General features: G+C 42.2%; 1 protein-coding gene across 1 annotated transcript; it reads left to right on the top strand.

Annotated features, from left to right (window-relative positions):
- The first annotated feature begins 567 nt into the window (after nucleotides 1–567).
- On the top strand, nucleotides 568–18,560 carry ANAPC4 (anaphase promoting complex subunit 4). The gene is made up of 18 exons (XM_012724255.1): nucleotides 568–645; nucleotides 1,269–1,311; nucleotides 1,428–1,504; nucleotides 2,568–2,668; nucleotides 2,790–2,841; nucleotides 5,833–5,888; nucleotides 8,147–8,193; nucleotides 9,552–9,608; nucleotides 9,910–9,966; nucleotides 10,822–10,915; nucleotides 13,152–13,249; nucleotides 14,063–14,124; nucleotides 14,204–14,242; nucleotides 14,335–14,436; nucleotides 15,283–15,357; nucleotides 16,201–16,374; nucleotides 17,733–17,856; nucleotides 18,226–18,560. Exons 1-18 carry the CDS (start codon nucleotides 617–619, stop codon nucleotides 18,451–18,453), a joined length of 1,515 nt encoding a protein of 504 aa, XP_012579709.1. The 5' UTR covers nucleotides 568–616; the 3' UTR covers nucleotides 18,454–18,560.
- The last annotated feature ends 1,608 nt before the right edge of the window (nucleotides 18,561–20,168 follow it).

Raw genomic sequence — 20,168 nt, 5'->3', positions numbered from 1 at the left:
GGTAAGGTCATGAGTTCTTTTATTTTTTTAAAAAGATTTACTTATTTATGCATATAAGAAATGGGGTTTAGGTCAGGGGTACAGGGGGTGGGGGTAAGAGGATTCACCAAGGACAGAGTGGGGAGCAGAACAGACATACGTACTGAAATACACTGCTGAGGGGAGCCGTGGGTGAGACAAGAGAGGTCTGTATCACATGAGTCAGCTCTCTCTCTGGCAGGGGATTTAACTTGTGCTGCAGGGGCTGGCCATAGCTTGATAGCCTTGTCTTTAACCACCAGGGAGGATCCCAAGAGTTCTTTTAAATGGGTTGTTCTATCCTTACACTGTTTTCAGAGAAAGGATTTCCCATTGGTCATACAATGTGGGAGGGCATGTGACCATAGCAGGCACAGCTTGAGGGATGAATGTAGATGTTGGGCTGGCTGACAGGCTGTTTTTCAGTCTTTGATATTCAGTTGGTCACTTTAAATATGGATTTGAAGGAAGGGTATGGAAATGGCTAAGGAAAGGGAGTTGTATTCCTGTAATTTAATAATAAGCTAATAAAACAATATATCATTTTATCAATTTTGTCTAGGAAAAGAACACAACTACATCAGTGCAAGATGAATTCATGCACTTGCTGTTGTGGGGGAAGGCAAGGTAATAAACTCATTAGATACTGTGCTGCCTCTTTTAAAAAAAGTTCTTTTTATTTCAAAAATAACCTATACTCCTAAAAAATAGGAAATTCTGGTATACAAGGACAAAGAATAGAGATTTTGCTAGCCTTTTCCTTGCACATTTATTTATATAAATTTAGTCATTCTCTGTGAATATATAATTTTTTAATGTATAAAAGCTTAAAATTTTTAAGTAGCTAACTCAATCTTTTATAATGTTGTTAATCTTAAAAAGACCTTTTTTTCATTTGGAGAATATTCAAAATTGAGCTGCATTTTCTTCTAGAGCATTTTTATGGTTTATGTTTTATTCTGTTTATATGTTCCAGATATGATTTATTTGGTTATGTGCTATGGAAAACTAACTTCTTCTTTTTTAATCTAAATGTTTAGTAATTGCCTAGTATAATTTATTTGCTATTGTACTTCTCACTGATTCAAAATGCCATTTTAGTATATAGTCCATTCTCATAAATGCTTTGATCTGTTTCTGAATCTTTGTTTTGTTTAAAAAGTGTTTATACTTTGAATTCTGCATTTTAAAGTGATGCATTTAGACTTTGAATAGAGAAGACTAGAAATCCTTCTTTTTTTTCATTGTAGTGCTGAACTTCAGACCCTGTTAATGAACCAGTTAACAGTAAAGGTGAAGTTAAAGTGTCTCTATATTTAAATGTTTACAAACACATTCTTAATCAACTTGTTTATAATGGCACATAGTAGCCTATGAGCATGCTAAATGTATTTTCTTTTCTTAATTAGGGTTTAAAAAAACTTGGCCAGTCTATAGAGTCATCATATTCTAGTATACAGAAATTGGTTATAAGTCACTTACAGAGGTAAGACTTGATGTAGACATTTTGGTGTTTGGCCCACATACGCTGGGCCTTGGTCCTCTTGCTGCAATTTCTTTGTCATCTCACATTCTCTTTTTGAGCTTTCCGTAGCTAAAATTGTTTGTGTTGGCCATTGGGAGTAATGTTGGAGTGCTCAAGTTCGAAAGAGTCAGTAACAGTAACTCTGCATCGTCAAATAGGCTAGGCCCTGAGTAGGCATTTTCTCTGAACAATCATGAGGTATATTTTGAAAGAAGGGCTAGATCCTTTTTGAGCACTGAAGTGAAATATGTTTGTATATCACTTTAAAATTAACACACTGTATATTATACATAACCTCTGGCTTGGTCTCCAGTCCACACTGTGCCTCGAATGCGTTCTCTAAAGCTGACCCAATTACTCTGACTTCAGACTTCTCCCTAGGATCCAGGCCTTTGCATGGCCATCAGCACACCTGCCTCATACCCACACAAGCTGGTGGTCTCCTCAAGCTTGACATCTTGTTTCCCGCCCAATTTTGTCCCTCTCGCCTCTGGAATAGTACCACCCTGCTCTCTTTAGCTCTCAGCTCAGATATCACTTGCTGAGCTAGATCTTCCCTAACCCCCCAGATTAGATAGGTGCTTCGTTTCACCTGCTCCCTGTACCAAGGCCTTTCAGGTCATACACACTCTGGTTGCACTGTTCCCTGTTAAACTGTCAGTACGTGGGGACCCTGTCAGTTTCTTCACTGTCATGTTCCCAGTCTTTAACATAGTGCCTGACCTGAAGCCTGAGCTTAATAGATAATAAAGCTAAAAAATAAATTAATGTTGAGTGTATAGCTCCTGGGTAAACGACATAATCATGTGACCATCTTGTGGACACACATTCATTGCAAGAGTCAAGATAACCCATTGATTTTCCTACAGGTTTTGGTGATAATTTTGAGCAATAATTTCTCATAGAAAGAAAATGAGAGTTCTTGTCAGTATTTTACTTCCGTGAGAAATGTCCAGGCAGTTAGTGCTGCCTGCCGTGAAGGTGGTGGTGGCGGCACTAATTTATTTTTGCTCTGTTTCCATAGTGGCTCAGAGTCTTTATTGTACCATTTGAGTGAACTGAAAGGAATGGCTTCATGGAAGCAAAAATATGAGCCTCTTGGACTAGATGCTACAGGAATTGAAGGTAGTAACTTAATTTCTCAGTAGGATGGGTCAGTCCTACTTAGTGATAAATGATGTGTGTGTATGTGTAGATATACATATATATGGTTTTTTTGTTTTTTTTTTTTCCCCTCCTCTAATAGATGCGATTACTGCTGTGGGTTCTTTCATACTCAAGGCAAATGAACTTCTCCAGTAAGTGTTGGGGCTGCTTCTCTAGTAAGCGTCACTGACCTGAGGATCTTTTACTTTTGACTTACACAGTGAACCTAGCCTGCTATTGCTATTTTCTTTACTTTTAACATTTCAGTTTGTAAATGAGGGTTATCAGACTCATTCCTCTTCATGATTTAAACAGACCAGCGGCTCATCCATTTCCTAAAGCAAAGCACCGGCCCCATCCCATCTCCCAGGTCCCTCCCCTTGGGGAGTCTCTTCAACTCTTTCGTCTGTTTCTGGCTTTAGTTCTTATGTAGGTTACCGCCGTCTTTCCGAAGTGCATCATTTCTGTTGTTTGTCAACTTTTAGAAATTCTTCTGTGTTTCTGTTTGTTTGATTCTTCTGCACTCTCCTTTTCCCCTGCAGCTTCTGTCAGTGTCGCTTGCTCGCACGCCCTCCTGTCTCGCTGGCTGTGTCGCCCCGGGCCCCCCGCTGGTGCTGCCTTCTCCCCACCATCCCTGAGCTGCTGGACGTAAGCATCTGTGACCTCTAACTTAGACCACACCATCAAGATAGGCTTGGTGGGAGTGGGTGTGTGAGATCATTCACAGAACAAGGACAGCAGGTAAGAATTCAAACAAACATCAGAAATGTCAGACGCTGCAGAGTACAGGGGCGACTGGAGAAGCTCTCAGTGCGGCCGTGCTGGACAGGACAGCGAGAGGCTGGGAGGCCTTAGGGGCTGCCACACAGGCATCCTGGTTGCTTCCCTGACTCGTGCAGGGTCTCCGTTTCCTGGCTGACATCATTTTGCAGGAATACGTCCTTCATGGTCAGAGGAGGGGGAAGCTGCCCGAGTCCTTTTGTGTCTTTTCTCCTCTCCAGCCACTGCGAGAGCTAAAGGGGAAGTCGTTTTCTCATCAGGCTTCCAAAGCTGCTTCATTGCTTTTTGTTGCTAGTGACAGTCTGTGCTTCTGAGTCTCACTCCTTCGTACGGTATTTCCCCCTCATCTTTATTCTTGACATGGGGACATTTAGCAATAGTTGGAGTCGCTAGCTAATGTGGGGTGGGGGGCAGATTGTTGCAAGTCTAATGTTGTTGAATTGGCTACCTATCTGAATTTTCACTCCAGCAGTCCTGTCTTAATTTCCACAAGTGTTTTCATTGTTTAATTCCTTTTCAAAGTTATGCTCTTGCTTTGCGGATTTGACATCTTCTCAGATCTCAGAGGATTCATTGTATTTTGAAAGTCTCTGCTCTTCCCTGAACTACTCCACTTTTCTGGTCACTTCACTGTTTTTCTTGGTGTCTCACTGCATGCTTCCCTCAGCATCTGATGCTCTCTTACTCACTCATATGTACCCATAAGGCAATTTAACGTTGCTCGTGTGGGACGGCGGATGTTCTGTGTGGGTGGTCTGCACCGCCAGAAGTGCCTGGCTCTTCAGTTCAGTGATTTCTTTGAAGAACCCTGTTGGGTTTTGTCTAGAAGGTGAATGCCTGGAGTTCATGTTTTCTTGGGAAGAACATACTGACCATACTGCATTTGGTGTGTACCTGGCACTCTGCCCGCTGGCCCCAGGCCTGTTTGCCATGGCGGCCCCAGTGCCCTGGCCTCTGTGGCCTCCCGGCCTCTCGCTGTCCTGTCAGCACGGCTGCACTGAGAGCTTCTTCAGTCGCCCCTGTACTCTGCAGTGTTTGACATTTCTGATGTTCGTTTGAATACTTACCTGCTGTCCTTTTTCTGTGAATTATCTCACACGCCCACTCCCACCAAGCCCATCTTAATGGTGTCGTCTAAGTTAGAGGTCACAGATGCTTATGTCCAGCGTATAAAATTAGAGAATAACACTGCTTTTTCTGTATACAGAATTCTTTTTGTTTCACCATATTTGCTGAAAGTAAATAGCAAATATTAAACTTTCTGTGATCACCTTTCAGTATGCATGAAAGGTAGTTTATTTAACTTCTCCTTTGCAGTGAGACTACTGTATTATTTTAGATTATAGCTGGAGAAACTGAGGCAGTGAGCATTTTGATGGTACCCTGCGGTGAAGGGGAAGAACACTGATTGGAAAAAGACAGAAAGGAATTTGTCCTTTTTATTTTTGCTGTAATAGAGTTTTACTCTTACTGCCTGACAGCATCAGAGTTGACCAGCCAGTTATTACAAGTGTTCTACTGGGCACAGAAAGGTCAGCAATGCTGCCCTCCCTCCCCAGTAGCGTCTGGTCGTACGGGGAAGGGCTATGAGATTTAGGGATGAGAAGTGCTGTGATTTACTGAGTAATTACAGATGTGAACTTAGATGTTTAGTCTTGATGATCCCATATCTATATTCAGAAACACTTTCATCAAAATGAGGATGACTTCCATTTATATACTCACTTTTGCGGTTGTATTTGTGTAAGCCCAGGAAAATTCCGTTTTTGAAATCTCAGTTATTGTAAAGATCAAAAATAGACTTCCAGAACTAATGTCCATTGACAGCAGGACTAAGGACATAGTACAAATCTATGATAATAATTTTCTGTTGGGGTTATTTTTAAAAAATTTTTTTTTGTTTTATTTACTTATTTTTTATATCATTCTTTATTTTGTGCATTTTTTTTCATCTTGGTTGTAATCCCCGTGGACTTCCCACCACCAGTTCACCTGCCCCCCTTTTTTTTTTAACTGACCAATGGTTTTTTTAACTGAGAATAATGCTGAAAACTGTATTTTTCTGATGTTTTTGTTGCAGAGTTAGAAAAGAATTTTATGTTTACTAAATGCTAGAGAAGACTGTGGCAAGACTGTTACCAACCAGTTGAAATCTAAGCTGTTTGCTTTACTTTTGAAAAGAATCAGATTATGCCCTTTGGAAATGTTATTTTTAGGTGTGTGTTAAAATCTGCTGTTTTGAAGGCTTAAATATCATCCGCATAGGTGAAATAGGACACTAAGGGTTATTATGTCTCACAATAATGGAGCAGTGATCCATGATCCCCACGTAATAATTTCATTTCTGATTTTATCTTTTTTAGAGTTATTGATAGTAGTATGAAAAACTTCAAAGCGTTTTTTCGATGGCTCTATGTGGGTAAGTTAATTGAATGAAGCATTGTTGTCATTTTAACATTTAAAACTTGAGTATCAACTTAGAATATTTCAGTTACTCCAGGAAGTTTTCATACTGGCAAAAGTAGAATGCAGAGGAGCTCCGTCTGCCTGCCACCAGTCTCAGCAGCCCTCCGCCCAGGGCCGCGCTTACTGCTATCGCCCACACCCCCAGCTCCCCAGAAGTAACTGGTAGCACTGATTGTCACTCGCTGAGCTCGCGCTTTATCTTGTAACGTCTCCTTAGGTTCAGATAGCGTTCTTGAGTCCTTGTGAGGTAGTAGGCACTGTCAGATTTTAAAAAGCGAGACGCAAATAACGAGACGCGGCCTCTGCCCTGGGTAGCTTATCTCTTCTTTTAGAAGTTGTCTCCTGTCTCCAGAGCCAGCTTTCCATTAGGGTAGCCACTTGCCGTATGGAGCTGTTTAAGTTAGCTGAAATTGTATGCAGTAGCATATGCGAGCCGCAGGGCTCAGCAGCCTTACATGTTTGTCGCCAGCCTGCTGGACAGCACAGAGCTGGAGCATTTCCGCGGCAGCTTCTGTTGGGCGGCATCCCTGCTGAATAGTATGCTGGCTGCATCTCCCACAGTATCACTGCATCAGTAGGTGATTAGCAAAGGTGTATTAAGTTGATCCAGCTAATGCTTCCACTACAGTGGGTGCTTATTTTACGTAGGTCCGTTTGTGGTGTTGTTTTTGTGACCTCAGTCTCTCTGAAGTAATCCAACATACACGTCCCTCCTGCATGGGTATAATTTAGTCGTAAATGGGATTTATCCCATATTTGATAAAATATGGATGCCGAAGAGTAAAATAGAAGGTGAAGTATCTACAATGTGCTAACATCCTTTAAACACATGCCCAGCTCTTTCAGTTAAATTTAAAAACAGACTTCATGTATCTCAGCATGAAATTACTTATTTTACAATAAAAGACTACTGTTAATCTTGACATTGAAAATTCTTAGACTTTTTTTTCCTCTTAAAACTGTACCGACACAAACCAGAATGGGGAGCCAGAGTGTTTATCAGGCCAGCCTGTTTAACATGAGAGTTGTTGATGAGAATAAATGAATATTAACACTGAATGAGATCTGAGACATAATCTTCTTTTACAGAAGTAGTAATTTGGTTTTACTCAGAATTATCAGCAGTAAACTATCTAGTCAGGCAGTTTACATTCTTACTGCATGCCCTAACTACAGTAAGAAGTGGGATGGAAAGAGAAATGCGTCTCAGCTCAGGGCTGGTCACTAGAGCTGGACATGAATGAAAGCTTGGGGGTCGAGGCCTCGTCGTGATGCTGGCTGGGGCACCAGCAGGTGGTGCACCGTGCTCTGTTCTGTCAAATGCAGCCTCCCGTGACGGGACTTCTTTCCTGTGACTGAGTGCCTGGTGTCTGTCTGCTCTCATTAAGTAATTTTTGGTGTCCAGATGAGTGCAAGAGGAAAAGTAGATTATGACTTTGTTCAGATGATTTAGACCTTTGGAATTAATTAAATTTTTTTTTCTTTTAAATTCAATTTATTTGTATTTTACATCATTGTTCATTTTTGTACAGTGTAGCTTTTTCCTCTCAGGTGTTTTGAATTAATTAAAAGTAGTTTCTAAACTAAGATGTATGTGCAGAATCATGTCCAGCATACCTGTTGCTGACCAAAACATAACCGGGAAGCACGTTCACAGGGAAGGTCACGCCCCACGCGTCTTGACTTGGGTGGGTGTAATGGGAGAAGCGTGGTGCTGTGAGTCGGGTCAGCCGCAGGGGCTAATGCGTATGAATAGGCGCACTTGGAAGTGTGTGTGCATGTTTTTATTTGCGAGGTATCTTCACATAGCAGTAAAGCCCAAGGGAAAGAAGCACAGTTGTCTTTCATTCTGAGGCTTTCGGAGGGACTGTTTGCAGACGCTAAGAGAAGACAAGATAGGAGGAATCCCTCATACAGGGTCTGGGCACAAGGCAGTGGTTAGATTTATCTGGTGTGGTAACAGGTTGAAATGAGAAGAAAATGAGAAATAATAGTTGAGAGTAGTTAGATCAGTCATTTGAAGCTGGAAATATCAATCAAATTTAAGTTTTTCATCCTTTAGATTTATAAGGATTACGTTTTTTTGTTCGTGAAGAGAAGCTGTTAAAAATTCAAAGTTTAGTTGAGTGAAACACATTTAGTCTTTGAAATGCATCAACAATTAAAATTCTGGTTTTCCTTTAAAATTCATCTTTATTTTTGTATTTCCAGCAATGTTGAGAATGACAGAAGACCACGTGCTCCCCGAGCTGAATAAGGTAGTATTTTATTTTATTTTTTTTTTAAGTTTTATTTATTTATGCATACAGAACTGGGGTACAGGCCAGAGGTGCAGGGGCAATGAGAGACTTCACCAGAGACAGAGCAGGGAGCAGAACAGGCAGACTGGGGAGTACACTGCTGAGGGGAGCAGCAGGCAGGTCAGGAGAGGTCTGCCGTGCCATGTGGATCACCTCCGGGGCAGGCAGGGATAGAACTCACGCAAAAGTGGCTTTAGCTTCTTAGTGCTGTGCTTTAGCCCGCTGCGCCACCAGGGAGGTCCTGAATAAGGTAGTGTTTTCTGCACATGCTTGAGCTCAGTGGCTGGTCATCTTGGTGCTCTTAGGTAGTTACTGCTTGATGCATGTCAGGCTCGAGACACTAAATAGGGTGCAGTAAGCTTCTTTAAAAATGGAATTTGTATATTTTAAATATTTATTTTCCTATTTGCATTAGGTTTTATAATCCAAATAATGTGTAGTGCTGACATTCTCTACTTTAGCTTTTGTAATTCGTAAATGCATTTTATTTTTTTGGGAAACCTCATACTTTGATAGTAGTAATGTGTTAATGTGTGGTAAGTAATGGTTTCTGTCTGCTCTCCATGTTGTGCCAAGCGGGAATGGGATCTTCTCGAGGGTAGGCCTTAAAAGTAGGACAGAATTCTTGGTTCCTATGACTTAGCCATCCTTATCTTACCCAGACTATGATTCAGGTCATTTGAACCTGAAAAAATGCAAATCTTGAAAAGCAGCCAAGGTAGACTTGACGAGTAAGGGATCACTGTCTGTAGTTCTTACTCCAGTGTCTTTTGCACTGTGATTGACAGCCAGTTTCCCTTGCAAAGTAGGGAAGTTCACATTAACTGTTTCTCAGACATCACCCTTAGCTTTATTTTGGGAGATGCAGTACGGTAATTATTGGGAAGATCTCAGTGTGATCTGAGGGCTGAGGACTGAGCTGTTTGGAAGGCAGGGTCTTTGTGGGAGGCAGAGGCCAGCCTGGAGTAAGCGGCGCTGGTGAGTTGCAGACCTCAGAGTTCACCCAGTTGTGCTTCTTCTCCAAGGAGGGGTCTGTCCACCTGGGCTCAGCAGAAGGCACTAGGTGATGACTGACCTCCTGAGGTCAGCTCTGGATTCACTGATTGGAAAGTGGCTTTCAGATGTTAATGACATACCTGAGGATCATGTTTTCGCAGTTGCATAAACTGTTGATATTTCTTTGACGGAACTTTGCCTGATTTTTCCATGACTTTTAGTTGATAATAAAAAAGGTAAATTGTTATTAACGTCTTTCCTTCATTGAAAGTTTTCTTTCATGTGGATTTGTTTCTTTTATTCCTTTTGGTTTTTGATAGATGACTCAAAAAGATATCACATTTGTTGCTGAATTTCTTACTGAACACTTCAATGAGGTAAGAAGTTGGCATTTCTGTATGCTATTTTAAAAAATAATTGCACTAGACTGGTTAAGGGTAATAAATAACCAAATTTCATTGAAGTTGGCAATTACACTTACACTGTTGAATGAGTTAATGGCAGTACTTATTAAACAAAATCTGTAAATTGAATTTTTGTTTGCATGCCTTATACTCTATCAAAGAAAAGAACAACCATCATTAGCACTCTTAAAAAATAGAATCGGTTTAAATTTTGGAGTTTTTTTCTTTCATTTGTGGTTTGACATAAAATTAAACTATGTTATATTCTTTTTAGGCGCCAGACCTTTATAATCGAAAAGGAAAATACTTTAATGTTGAAAAAGTTGGTCAGGTATGGGCTTTGAGTTGAACTTGTTACTTTTAATTTTTAAAAATAAATTTTAAAACTCTGATATTAGTCTTTATAAAGTTCATGCAAAGTTACTGTCAAGTTCTATAGCAACCCTATCCGTTGAGTAAATGACTGTAGAGTAGCTTATAAGAGCTTTTTGGTCTCAAAACCCTTTTATAGTCTTAATAATTATTGAGGGCCTCTGATAAATTTTATGTGGTTTACATCTATTGAGGGTAGATACTATTGTGTATTACAGGTTAAACAGAATTAACAATTATTAATTTAAAAATAAGCCCACTTAAAATTACACATAAGTACTTTTAATGAAAATTGACTATACAAGACAAAGATATTTAGTTAAGAGTGGTAGTATTTTTTTTTTAACAAATCTCTTAGATGTCTGGCTTTCATAGGAGACAGAATTTCATATCTATTCAGTATTCAGTCTGTTGTGATAGTGTGTTTTGATTAATGTATACAAAAGAAATACGGCCTCACACAGGGCCTTTGAGAACTGCTGCCATCCAATGGATGGTCAGTTCATACTTTTAAAACTTATTTGTGACATATATTTAAGATCAAAAGATGCTTCTGCCAATGGAATACGAAGGTTAACTCAACTTACAGCCCCCACAGCTTACAGCATTCTCATCTTTTAGTGATGACTTGTAGTTTCTTCGGTTGCTTGGTCTTTAGCAGATTTTGGTTACCTCTCAGGATAATAGCAGTACGTTTTCAGAGGACTTGGCACTAAAACATCACTTATGAACAGAATAATATTAAATGTAAAGATGTTTTTCAGCCTACTTTTTTTGGGTTACTGCATTTTAATTTTGAACCCTGCATCTCTAGTACCTGAAGGATGAAGATGATGACCTTGTGTCACCCCCCAACACAGAAGGAAACCAGTGGTATGACTTCCTTCAGAGCAGCAGCCACCTTAAAGGTATTCCATGAGTCAGGTAGATTCTGACCATGTTTGTCTGTGCTTGAGACCTATCAGTCATCTAACAGTTTCAGTGAATACTTAAATTTGTCTTTTTTGTTCACTGCGTATTATTAGACAGCAAAATAACAAGTAGTGTATGACATTGCCATAATGGAAGACACCCTGAAATTAACTGATTGCTTGTTCTTCATTATTTCTATACCATTGATTTTGTGTCCTACAAGAAGTAGGGTATTGGGAAGAAAACCACTACTGGTCAGGGACGTCCATCTTGCCAGTTCTCATGGGTTAGCTCCGGGAAGCATGACATCACTGCCCTCCTGCGGCTCTAGTGGTGCCTTCTAGTATGTAATACAGCACCACTTGGTCCTGCACTATTCAGGATGTGATACAAGTAGCAGCCCCTGGCTATGTCAGAACTTCAGATGAAAATATTTTTGAAGCATGCATTTCTTCTCAGAGAATTCTGACCACAATCCATCAACTTGTTAGGTCCCTATGGTATTAGCCATGTACTTATGTATGCCTCCCTCCGAAAAGCGCTTCATCTATTTTGATTTAGATTAAGCTGAAGCTGAAACAGCTTAATCTAAATGGATGGAGTGCTGACAGTGCCGAGCACAGAGCCACAGCCGTCGCACGCAGCCTCTCAGCAGCCTTTCCTCAGAACACTTCTGACGCCGGGACGAGGGAGTGTTTTCCTGACCGTAGCAGGTGCTGCACCAGCAGTTCCACTCAGTTGACTCCAGCCACAGTCAGTACCAGATTCCGTGCCTGTAGGTGCCCAGGCCTCACGACTGCCCCCACTTATGGCTTTGGTGGGGCGCACTGATTCCCAGATTTCCCGCATTTCTGCCAGACGTGGCTTCCATATGGGGCTTCCCATGGCGCTCCCCCATTCACTTTCAATAATTGCTAAAATGGCTCACAAAACTGAAGGAGACACTTCACTGACATTTGTCAGTTTTGTTCCGAGGGTGCCACTCGGGAACAGCCAAACAGAAGAGCTGCATAGGACAGTTTCGGGGGAGGGGTGCAGAGCTGCCATCCCCAAGCTTTCCAGCCTCTCAGCACCTCAGTGTACTCACCTACCCAGACACCCTCTGACCTTGTGTAGGCTTTGTTTTTTGTTTTAATGAAACTCATTAAGTAGGCATGATGGATTAAATTATTGGCCACTGGTGATGGGCTCAGCCTCTAGGTTGGGGGACGCACTAGAAGTGCTGAGCTGTAATTGCGCCTTGGTGTTGCTGGCAGCCAGTGCCCATCTGAAGCGATCCAGGGACCTGCCAGGCATTGCCTCATTAAGACAGAACATGTGCCTGTCATTGTTGCTACGCAGGAAATTGTGAAGGGGTTTAGGAGCTCTGTGCCAGCAGCCAGGGATAAAGACCTAGTAGCTTTCTGTGATACCAGGTACCTGTCAGCTGTTGGGGACCTAAAAGTGAACATGATTAACATCCATTCTCCCCAGCAGTGCTGGGACAGGAGACACTGAGGGAGGGAGGCCCACAGGGCACTGTGGAAGAGGAGGGGCGGGGGCAGACTCGGGTTTGATTCATGGCCTAAATACTTTGTCCATTTCACACACAACTGCCTAGCCCTCAGCCTCTTTTTTTCCTATCTGTAAACTAGAGCGTCTGATGCTTACTCTGTCCAGCTATTGTGAGCACTAGTAATGGTAGATATAAAAAGGCTAGCATCGTTGGTGTCAGTCAGTGCTAAATGATGTGTTACTTTCTATTGCTAAGAAGCCGTTTCAAAAGTAAACAGTTTGTTTTCATAGCACTGTTTTTGTTTTTAGGGTCAGGTGTTTGATTTTAAGTTCATGTTTTCCCCATATAATACTGTTTTTGTCCTTCCATTGTGGTAAAGGTTAGAGAAGATTAAACTTTACTTCATTGTAAGTCTTATGATTCACAAATCATTCCTTTCTTATAGCCAACAGCTGCATGCCATGGATTTTGGTGGGGAAAAGGAGACTTTAGAACAATATTGGCTGTTAGGTTGTTCTGAGCAGGATGGCAGCAGGGTGGGGTGGGGGTGGAGTGGAGTGATGAAGGCAGAGACCTCGGTCAGTGTTGGTGAGGCCATGTGAGGAATAATGAAGTGGCGGGAGGATTCACCATCAGACTAGCTGTGCAGCCTGGCGCAAACAGATTATTTTCTCCTAATCATGTGGTTTGTTATAGCTTTTGTTTTTGTTGTTGCTTCTGTTTTTGTTTGAAACCAGAAAGTCCTTTGCTGTTTCCTTATTATCCACGAAAATCATTGCATTTTGTGAAAAGGAAGATGGAGAACATTATTGATCAGTGTTTGCAAAAGCCAGCAGTAAGTGTAAAAGAAATACATGTCTTTTGATAGGGGTAAGAATCTAATACCTCCGCTCTGTTACTCGCCTATGTAAATGGTCATAGTTCTTAAGCTGGACCATTTTCAACTTCTTTTTTTTTAAAGATTTATTTATTTACGCATACAAGAACTGGGGTACAGGCCAGAGGTGGGAGGGGTGGTGAGAGGATTCACCAGTGACGGAGTGGGGAGCAGAACAGGCAGATCAAGGAAGTACACTGCTGAGGGGAGCAGCAGGTGAGACAGGAGAGGTCTGCCACGCCATGTGGGTCACCCACCTGGCCAGGGACCAACTTGTGTTGAAGCAGCTGCCGCTAGCTTCATAGTACTGCGCTCCAACCCACTGGCCCACTGAGGAGAGCCCTCAATTGCTTTTGATGAACAAAAATGGCAATTCTGTGTGATTCATTACAATATTTCCTTTTTGTTAGTTTCTTACATACATAAAAAATTGAATATATTGACACTAGTGGCCTTCAGTATCTCACTTGTTCCCAGAACAGTGTCAACGCCTTGATGAGAGCACACACATCACCGTGCCTCTCGTCTGCCCCCGATGCGGGGCAGTTGGCGTGTGAGACTGGGCGGTGGCTCTTTAGCTGCCACGAGCGGACGCCAGGCGGTTTGCAGCTCAGAATGTTCTCTTTTCCTTACTGTCATGATGGTCATGCAACTTTCTCATGTGAACAGTTGGGTGATATAGCTCATTTCTTATTGTATTCGAGTAGCAAGTCACTCTCTAGACTATCTCTGAAATGCTCTCATTGTATTTTTAAATCTTATTTTATTTAGGATGTAATTGGAAAATCAATGAATCAAGCCATCTGTATTCCCTTATATAGAGATGCTAGAAGGTAATTCTGTTTACTTTTTGGGTGGTGTACTTCAGCAGCCAAATTGAGTTTTTCTTACTTTTTTTTTCTTTTGTTCTAGTGAGGACTGTACCCGTAGATTGTTCAAATTTCCTTTTCTGTAAGTGTGGGTTTCCTCTCATGAATACGCAAGTTTGTTCCATACATTGGTAGTGAAATTGCATGTTTTGACATTAAGTTTTATTTCCTTAGATGGAATAATAAGACCTCGAATCTGCATTATCTTCTTTTTACTATTTTAGAAGATTCACTTCACAAAATGTGCATTTTAAGGAGACATACTGATATTTCCCAGTAAGTATCACTTTGAACTTTGAGTCAAAGAGATAAAAGTTTGATCTTTTTTTTTGACTAAGGCATGCAACTTTCTTTCTCTACATTTCAAGTTTTAGTTATGCTACCTTGTACCTTGAGTTTGTCATTTAGCTCTTCTTAGTCTGAAGTTTTCACATTGTTAAGTTAGTGCCAAATGAGGAAGCTCTATGATCCTGTCTAATTCCTCATGATTAATTTTGCACTGCTATGTGACTACTACAGGTAGGATTTTTTTTTAGGGTGAGGAAAAATACAGCAGCCAAAACACCCAGTATTACATTTCATGAACTTGTAGAAGTGCGAAACTGTATTCCTCATAGAAACTGGATTCCTCAGAGAGAAGATTCTTAGTTCGGGTTAAAGTGTGCCTTTCATTCAAAGAGACCTCGCCTAAACCTTTTCTTTGGGAACTCAAAAGAAGAATCCAGTATAAAAGTCCTTTTGAGGATCTAAAATGGCAAAGCTAAATTACATGCAGAATGCCATTAGTATCTTAAATGGCTCTAAATCTGAATTTGAAGGAATCTTTTTAGGTCCAAGATACAGCAAAAGAGAAATTGGGGATTCTAAATGTCCTTAATTTTATATCTATCTACTTTGGTGACTCTTAAGCTTTCAAACCAAGTTGTAATTTTCATGTCAGATTTAACTGTCTAGGCATTTAAATGAGTTGTCAGTATTCAAGAGTGAGCATAATGGTATTTTGATCTGGGATCTGGTGTTAGGTAAATGTACTAACATTGGCAGTCATGTTCTTTCAGGCATGTCTGATACTGGCTGTCCAAGTTATTCTACCAAATCTCTTTCCCCCTTTCTTTCTTGAAGATCTGTAAGTAATGGATTAATTGCTATTAAATTTGGAAGCTTCACATATGCCACAACTGAGAAAGTGAGAAGAAGGTAAGTCTAGAATCTCGTATGGATGAGACGTCAACGTAAGTGTGTCTGTGTAGTAAATGCAGCGACACGATCACAGTTAGACCCAGTCACGGCCATGGTCCACCAGGAGACCTTTGTCATGTGCAGCCTCAGGGCCGGGGTTGGTTACATGTCTTAGACTTAAGAGAATTATTTGACTTACAGTAGAATAGAACCTTATGCCTCACGGGAGTGTTAGGTAGCATGGGTTCCTGTTGTTTATATTTCTGCGCTCCCTGTCTGCTAAGAAGCCAGAGTCGGTGCAGGAGCAGATAGCTGACGTTCTGGACTGCCCAGCATGAATGCGAGGTGGTGTTCTCACAGCGCGGGGTTTTCTCAGGGTCTGAAAGGGCAACGTTACCTAGGTCACCCCTGAAACTTTACTGGGGAAAGGACTGACACTCACCAGCGGCTGATCTTTTTCCTTACTCTCTTTCCCTCATGTAAAGGATGTTCTTTGTAACAGTTATCTTTGAAGTTATAGTGACTTTTCATAGGTAAATCTTATTTTTGCTGTTCATTTCACTACAGTTATTGAGTCATCCTTAAGGCCTGGCCTCTGATATCAAAAGCTTTTTGGACTGATTTCACAGCATTTTCCTTTTTCACGACGACTTGTTTTTAGGGCCTAGTTATGTTTATGAGTGATCAGTGCAGTGGGCACCCGTGGATGGAGGCAGACTAGAGTGTTTCAGGCACCATGGTCCTGACTGTCACTTGATTATTTGTAGTAAGGTTTTGCTTGTTACCACTATCATGTTATGCATACAGTATTTTCAATAATCATGATCCTTTTTGGTATAACGAAACTTATTTCAATTCTAGCACCTATAGTTGTTTAGATGCACAGTTTTATGATGATGAAACTGTAACAGTAGTTCTTAAAGACACTGTAGGACGTGACGGAAGAGATAGACTGTTGGTCCAGCTGCCGCTGTCTTCGGTGTATAACAGTGAAGATAGTGTGGAATATCAGTTCGCTGGGACTTACTCTACCAGGTAACTCACTCTTTAGTAAGATCATTTTTTGGGATATAATCATTTTTTATAATGTAATAGTTTCTGGTACAAATGTTTTTTAAAAATTTATTTGCACATACAGAACTGGGGTACAGGCCAGAGGCTCAGGGGCGGTGAGAAGCTTTACCAGAGACAGAGTGGGGAGCAGAACAGGCAGATGGATGAAGTACACTGCTGAGGGGAGCAGCGGGCGGGTCAGGAGAGGTCTGCCACACCATGTGGTCACCTCCGGCGCAGGCGGGAATCGAACTCATGCGGAAGCGGCTTTAGATTCTCAGTGCTGTGCTTTAACCTGCTGTGCCACCAGGGAGGGCCCTGGTACAAATGTTTTTCAATGTATTTTTACATTGGAGATTTTTAGGGTTGCTAGATGATGGCTATCTAGTTGCAGGAGATAACCTTAAAGTAGGCAGAGCAGAAGTATTTTTATTTTAAAAGTAATTGCTCAGCACCTCTCTGTCACTTGACTAGTATGTCAGGAAGTAGTCAGTGGTCAGTGGAATAGGTGGGGAATTACTTTGAGTGAAGAGTGGGATTTCTCTTAGCTCTGGTTTCAAGGGTCGCGTTCACCCCAGTTTTTTGCAGAATTAATTATTTTAGATTTGCTGGCGGTGCTTTCCTTCCAGAATTAGGAGCTCAGTGGCCCGCTGGGGTGTACAGGCAGTGCTAAGAGATGGTCTTACCAGACTGAGATTTAAGCAGGTCTCTTCTCTAATTAAAAAAAGTGCCCAGGCCCTCCCTGGTGGCGCAGCGGGTTAAAGCACAGCATTGAGAAGCTAAAGCCACTTCTGCATGAGTTCGATTCCCGTCTGTCCCGGAGGAGACCACATGGTGTGGCAGACCTCTCCTGACCCGCCCGCTGCTCCCCTCAGCAGTGTACTTCGTCGATCTGCCTGTGCTGCTCCCCACTCTGTCTCTGGTGAATCCTCTCACCCTCCGCATCTCTGGCCTGTACTCCAGTTCTGTATGAAAAAATAAATAAATCTTAAAAAAAAAAAAAAAGTGCCCAAACGGTGATTTGGTGATGGGAAGACCATGGGGATTACAACTGAGATGGAAAAAGGCACAAAATGATGTAAAGATGAACTACTATAATATTTAAGAAGAAAAAAAGTGTGCCCATTCGCTTTCCCTAAAAGGGGTTGAGCGATCTTAGGTGAGACTCTGCCTCCTTGACATGGCAGCGTTTTCACAGAGTAAGTATCATGACCCTCATGTAGTGACTGGTAAATGGTGCTGGATGTGGGAGTGCGGGAGAAATGGAATGCATGGCCGGCCCTGACCTCACCCCAGGAAACCCCCTAGAGACCCCCCTTTTCTCTCTGACCCGCCCCCAGGCTGGATGAGCAGCGCAGCGCCATCCCCACGCGCACTGTGCACTTCGCGAAGCACTGGCGGCTGCTGGAGAGCATGAAGGCCCAGTACGTGGCTGGGAATGGCTTTCGGAAAGTGTCCTGTGTGGTAAGTCCAGCTGCTCACTAACTGAGGGAGCGGGGGGAGGGACTTGAGGTTTGCAGGGGCCTCCCCAGGCAAACATTTTGTGAGCTTTTACTGGTTTAGGGCACATGGTGGCCTTCGCTACATAGTTCTCCTGTTCTGACAAAACGGATTACGCAATTACCGCCATTTCTAGATCATGAAATTGTCGCTGTTGTGTGTGGAGATCCCCGTAAGCAAAATGAAGGCTGAGTTCAGTGACCGTTTTAAGTTATTGAGGTCATGGCAGCTATGAAATCCTTTTTCCTTCAAGCTGCTGATTTCTAATTCCTCACACACAAGGTATTTCGGACATTCATTTAAAAATTCCTTATACGGCCTCTTTTTCCTCAGTTAAGCTCAAATCTCCGTCACGTGAGAGTGTTTGAAATGGACATAGATGACGAGTGGGAGCTCGATGAGTCCTCGGATGAAGAGGAGGAGGCCGGGAGTAAGCCTGTAAAAATCAAGGAAGAAGTGCTGTCCGAGTCGGAGGCGGAGAGCCAGCCCGCAGGGGCTGCGGCTGTGGCGCCCGAGGTGGTCGTCAAGGTGGAGAAGGTTGACCCGGAGCTGGGCTCGTGACCCTCTGTGTTTCCGTTGTGCCGTGCAGGACACAGGAGGGGGCTGGGTGTCTTGGGCCATTTTAAATTTTTGCGTGTGTGAAGCAAAGAAATAAATAGTAAGTCCTATTTCTCTTGTTCTGCTTCATCTGTTCAGCATCTAGTCCTGTTTTTGCTAAGATTTCTTTTTAATACTGTGTGTAAGACTCGTGTTTAAAGGAGACAACAAATTGAATGTGAAGAAAAAGTTCTCTTTTCTGTCAAAAGAGTGGTTATCAGGAATCATTTCTACACCAGGAAGAAATTGCACTTAAGTATCACCACTGGAGGTTTGGCTGCATTTAGTCTGATAAAAAGACAGACTCCTGTTTTTACAACTTGCCCTTGTAGTTCATTTCAGGTCTCCAGAAAGCTTTTGAATTATAAATTATAAATTATACTGTTTACCCTCATCCTCACTCAATAAGCCAAAATTTAAGTACTGTCTTGGACCTACGTAGGTCACCTGCGTGGTTAGGTCTTCTCAGCGCCTTGCTGTTTTCAAACTCTGGTGTCTTTAAATGAGCCGAGCTCGGTGGCCTTTCCCACGCTCGGTCCTGGCCAGGACTGGGTGACTGCGTGGGGCTGGCTCCTTGTGCCCGCGGGAGGGGTCAGCCAGAGCATATGAGCTCGCCACAGCAGAATAGTTTCCTCAGTGACTGTCAAGGGTTTCCATTTTAAACATGAATTCCAGCAGTTCACTGATAATCTCAAACCTTTAAATCAAAAAGAGTCAAACAAATACATGTTAAACCTCTAGTCTGGAAGACACAGTTACCCGCAGGTGGGCCGGCCTCTGTAGCCTGCGGGGTCCCGTGTCTGCTTCCATGGGGCTGTCACAGGTGGGTTAGAGGGGCCCCATCCTGATACCCAGGGGCTTCCGCCAGGCTGACTTTCACGTCCTGAAGGAGAACCTGGAAGAACCCGCCCCTCTGGGCGCGAGTGCGAGTGCAGAGCCTGGAACTGCGATCTGCCCAGGCCGCTGGCCCGCAGCTTCGCATGCGCACCCGTGACGTGGTTGAGATATGACCGAAGTGGGTGTTTATGGAAGTCAGCCTGCGTTCACCGCACGGCGCAGGATGTCTTAATTGGCTTTTGTGAGCAGGAAAGGTGAACTGTCAGACAGCATTACAGAGAAAGTACACATCGTAGGTACGTAGAGTGCTTTGGAGTGAACATCGGACAAATTTATCACGTAACATTTAAACAACTCTGATGGGTTTTAGGGATGGAATTACAGCTTGTTCTGGAATGAATTACATTTTCACAATAAGCAACCGGTTCTTCATTTAAACGTAATCTGTCCCATGCTGTGTCTTCAGCATCAAATTTATAAAGGCTTTGATATGTGTACATTTGCTTTCTGTGGTTCCAGCACGGGAATAAGTCAGGATGGAGATTCCCAGCCTCTGCCCTGATCTTGAAGGAATCAGAAATCGTTTAATTGATGAGCTTGCTCCGCTGCCATGCAGAGTTAAATTAGTAATGTGAATCATTCCTAGTTACAGGAGGGTAGCTTCATCATTAGTGCTTTTGATGTATATCAAATATTTAGGCACTAGATTCATATTATATCAGAGTAAAAATGTTTAAGATGATAGCTATTTTTTCCTATCTTAATAGATAAATAACTTTATCATTGTGCTTTTAGATATATGTTAAATTTTCCATCAGCAAGGAAATTTACTATTTAGAATT

Source organism: Condylura cristata, unplaced genomic scaffold (assembly GCF_000260355.1).
Source record: "Condylura cristata isolate star-nosed mole 26May11 unplaced genomic scaffold, ConCri1.0 scaffold00012, whole genome shotgun sequence".
Taxonomy (NCBI): Eukaryota; Metazoa; Chordata; class Mammalia; order Eulipotyphla; family Talpidae; genus Condylura; species Condylura cristata.
This window is presented reverse-complemented; position numbering and strand designations above follow the sequence as displayed.

Coding starts and splice junctions, on each gene's coding strand:
- ANAPC4 (XM_012724255.1), top strand. CDS start 617: ATGCACTTGCTGTTGTGGGGGAAGGCAAG. Junction 646..1,268: donor CTGTTGTGGGGGAAGGCAAG/GTAATAAACTCA, acceptor TTTTCATTGTAG/TGCTGAACTTCAGACCCTGT. Junction 2,842..5,832: donor AAGGCAAATGAACTTCTCCA/GTAAGTGTTGGG, acceptor TATCTTTTTTAG/AGTTATTGATAGTAGTATGA.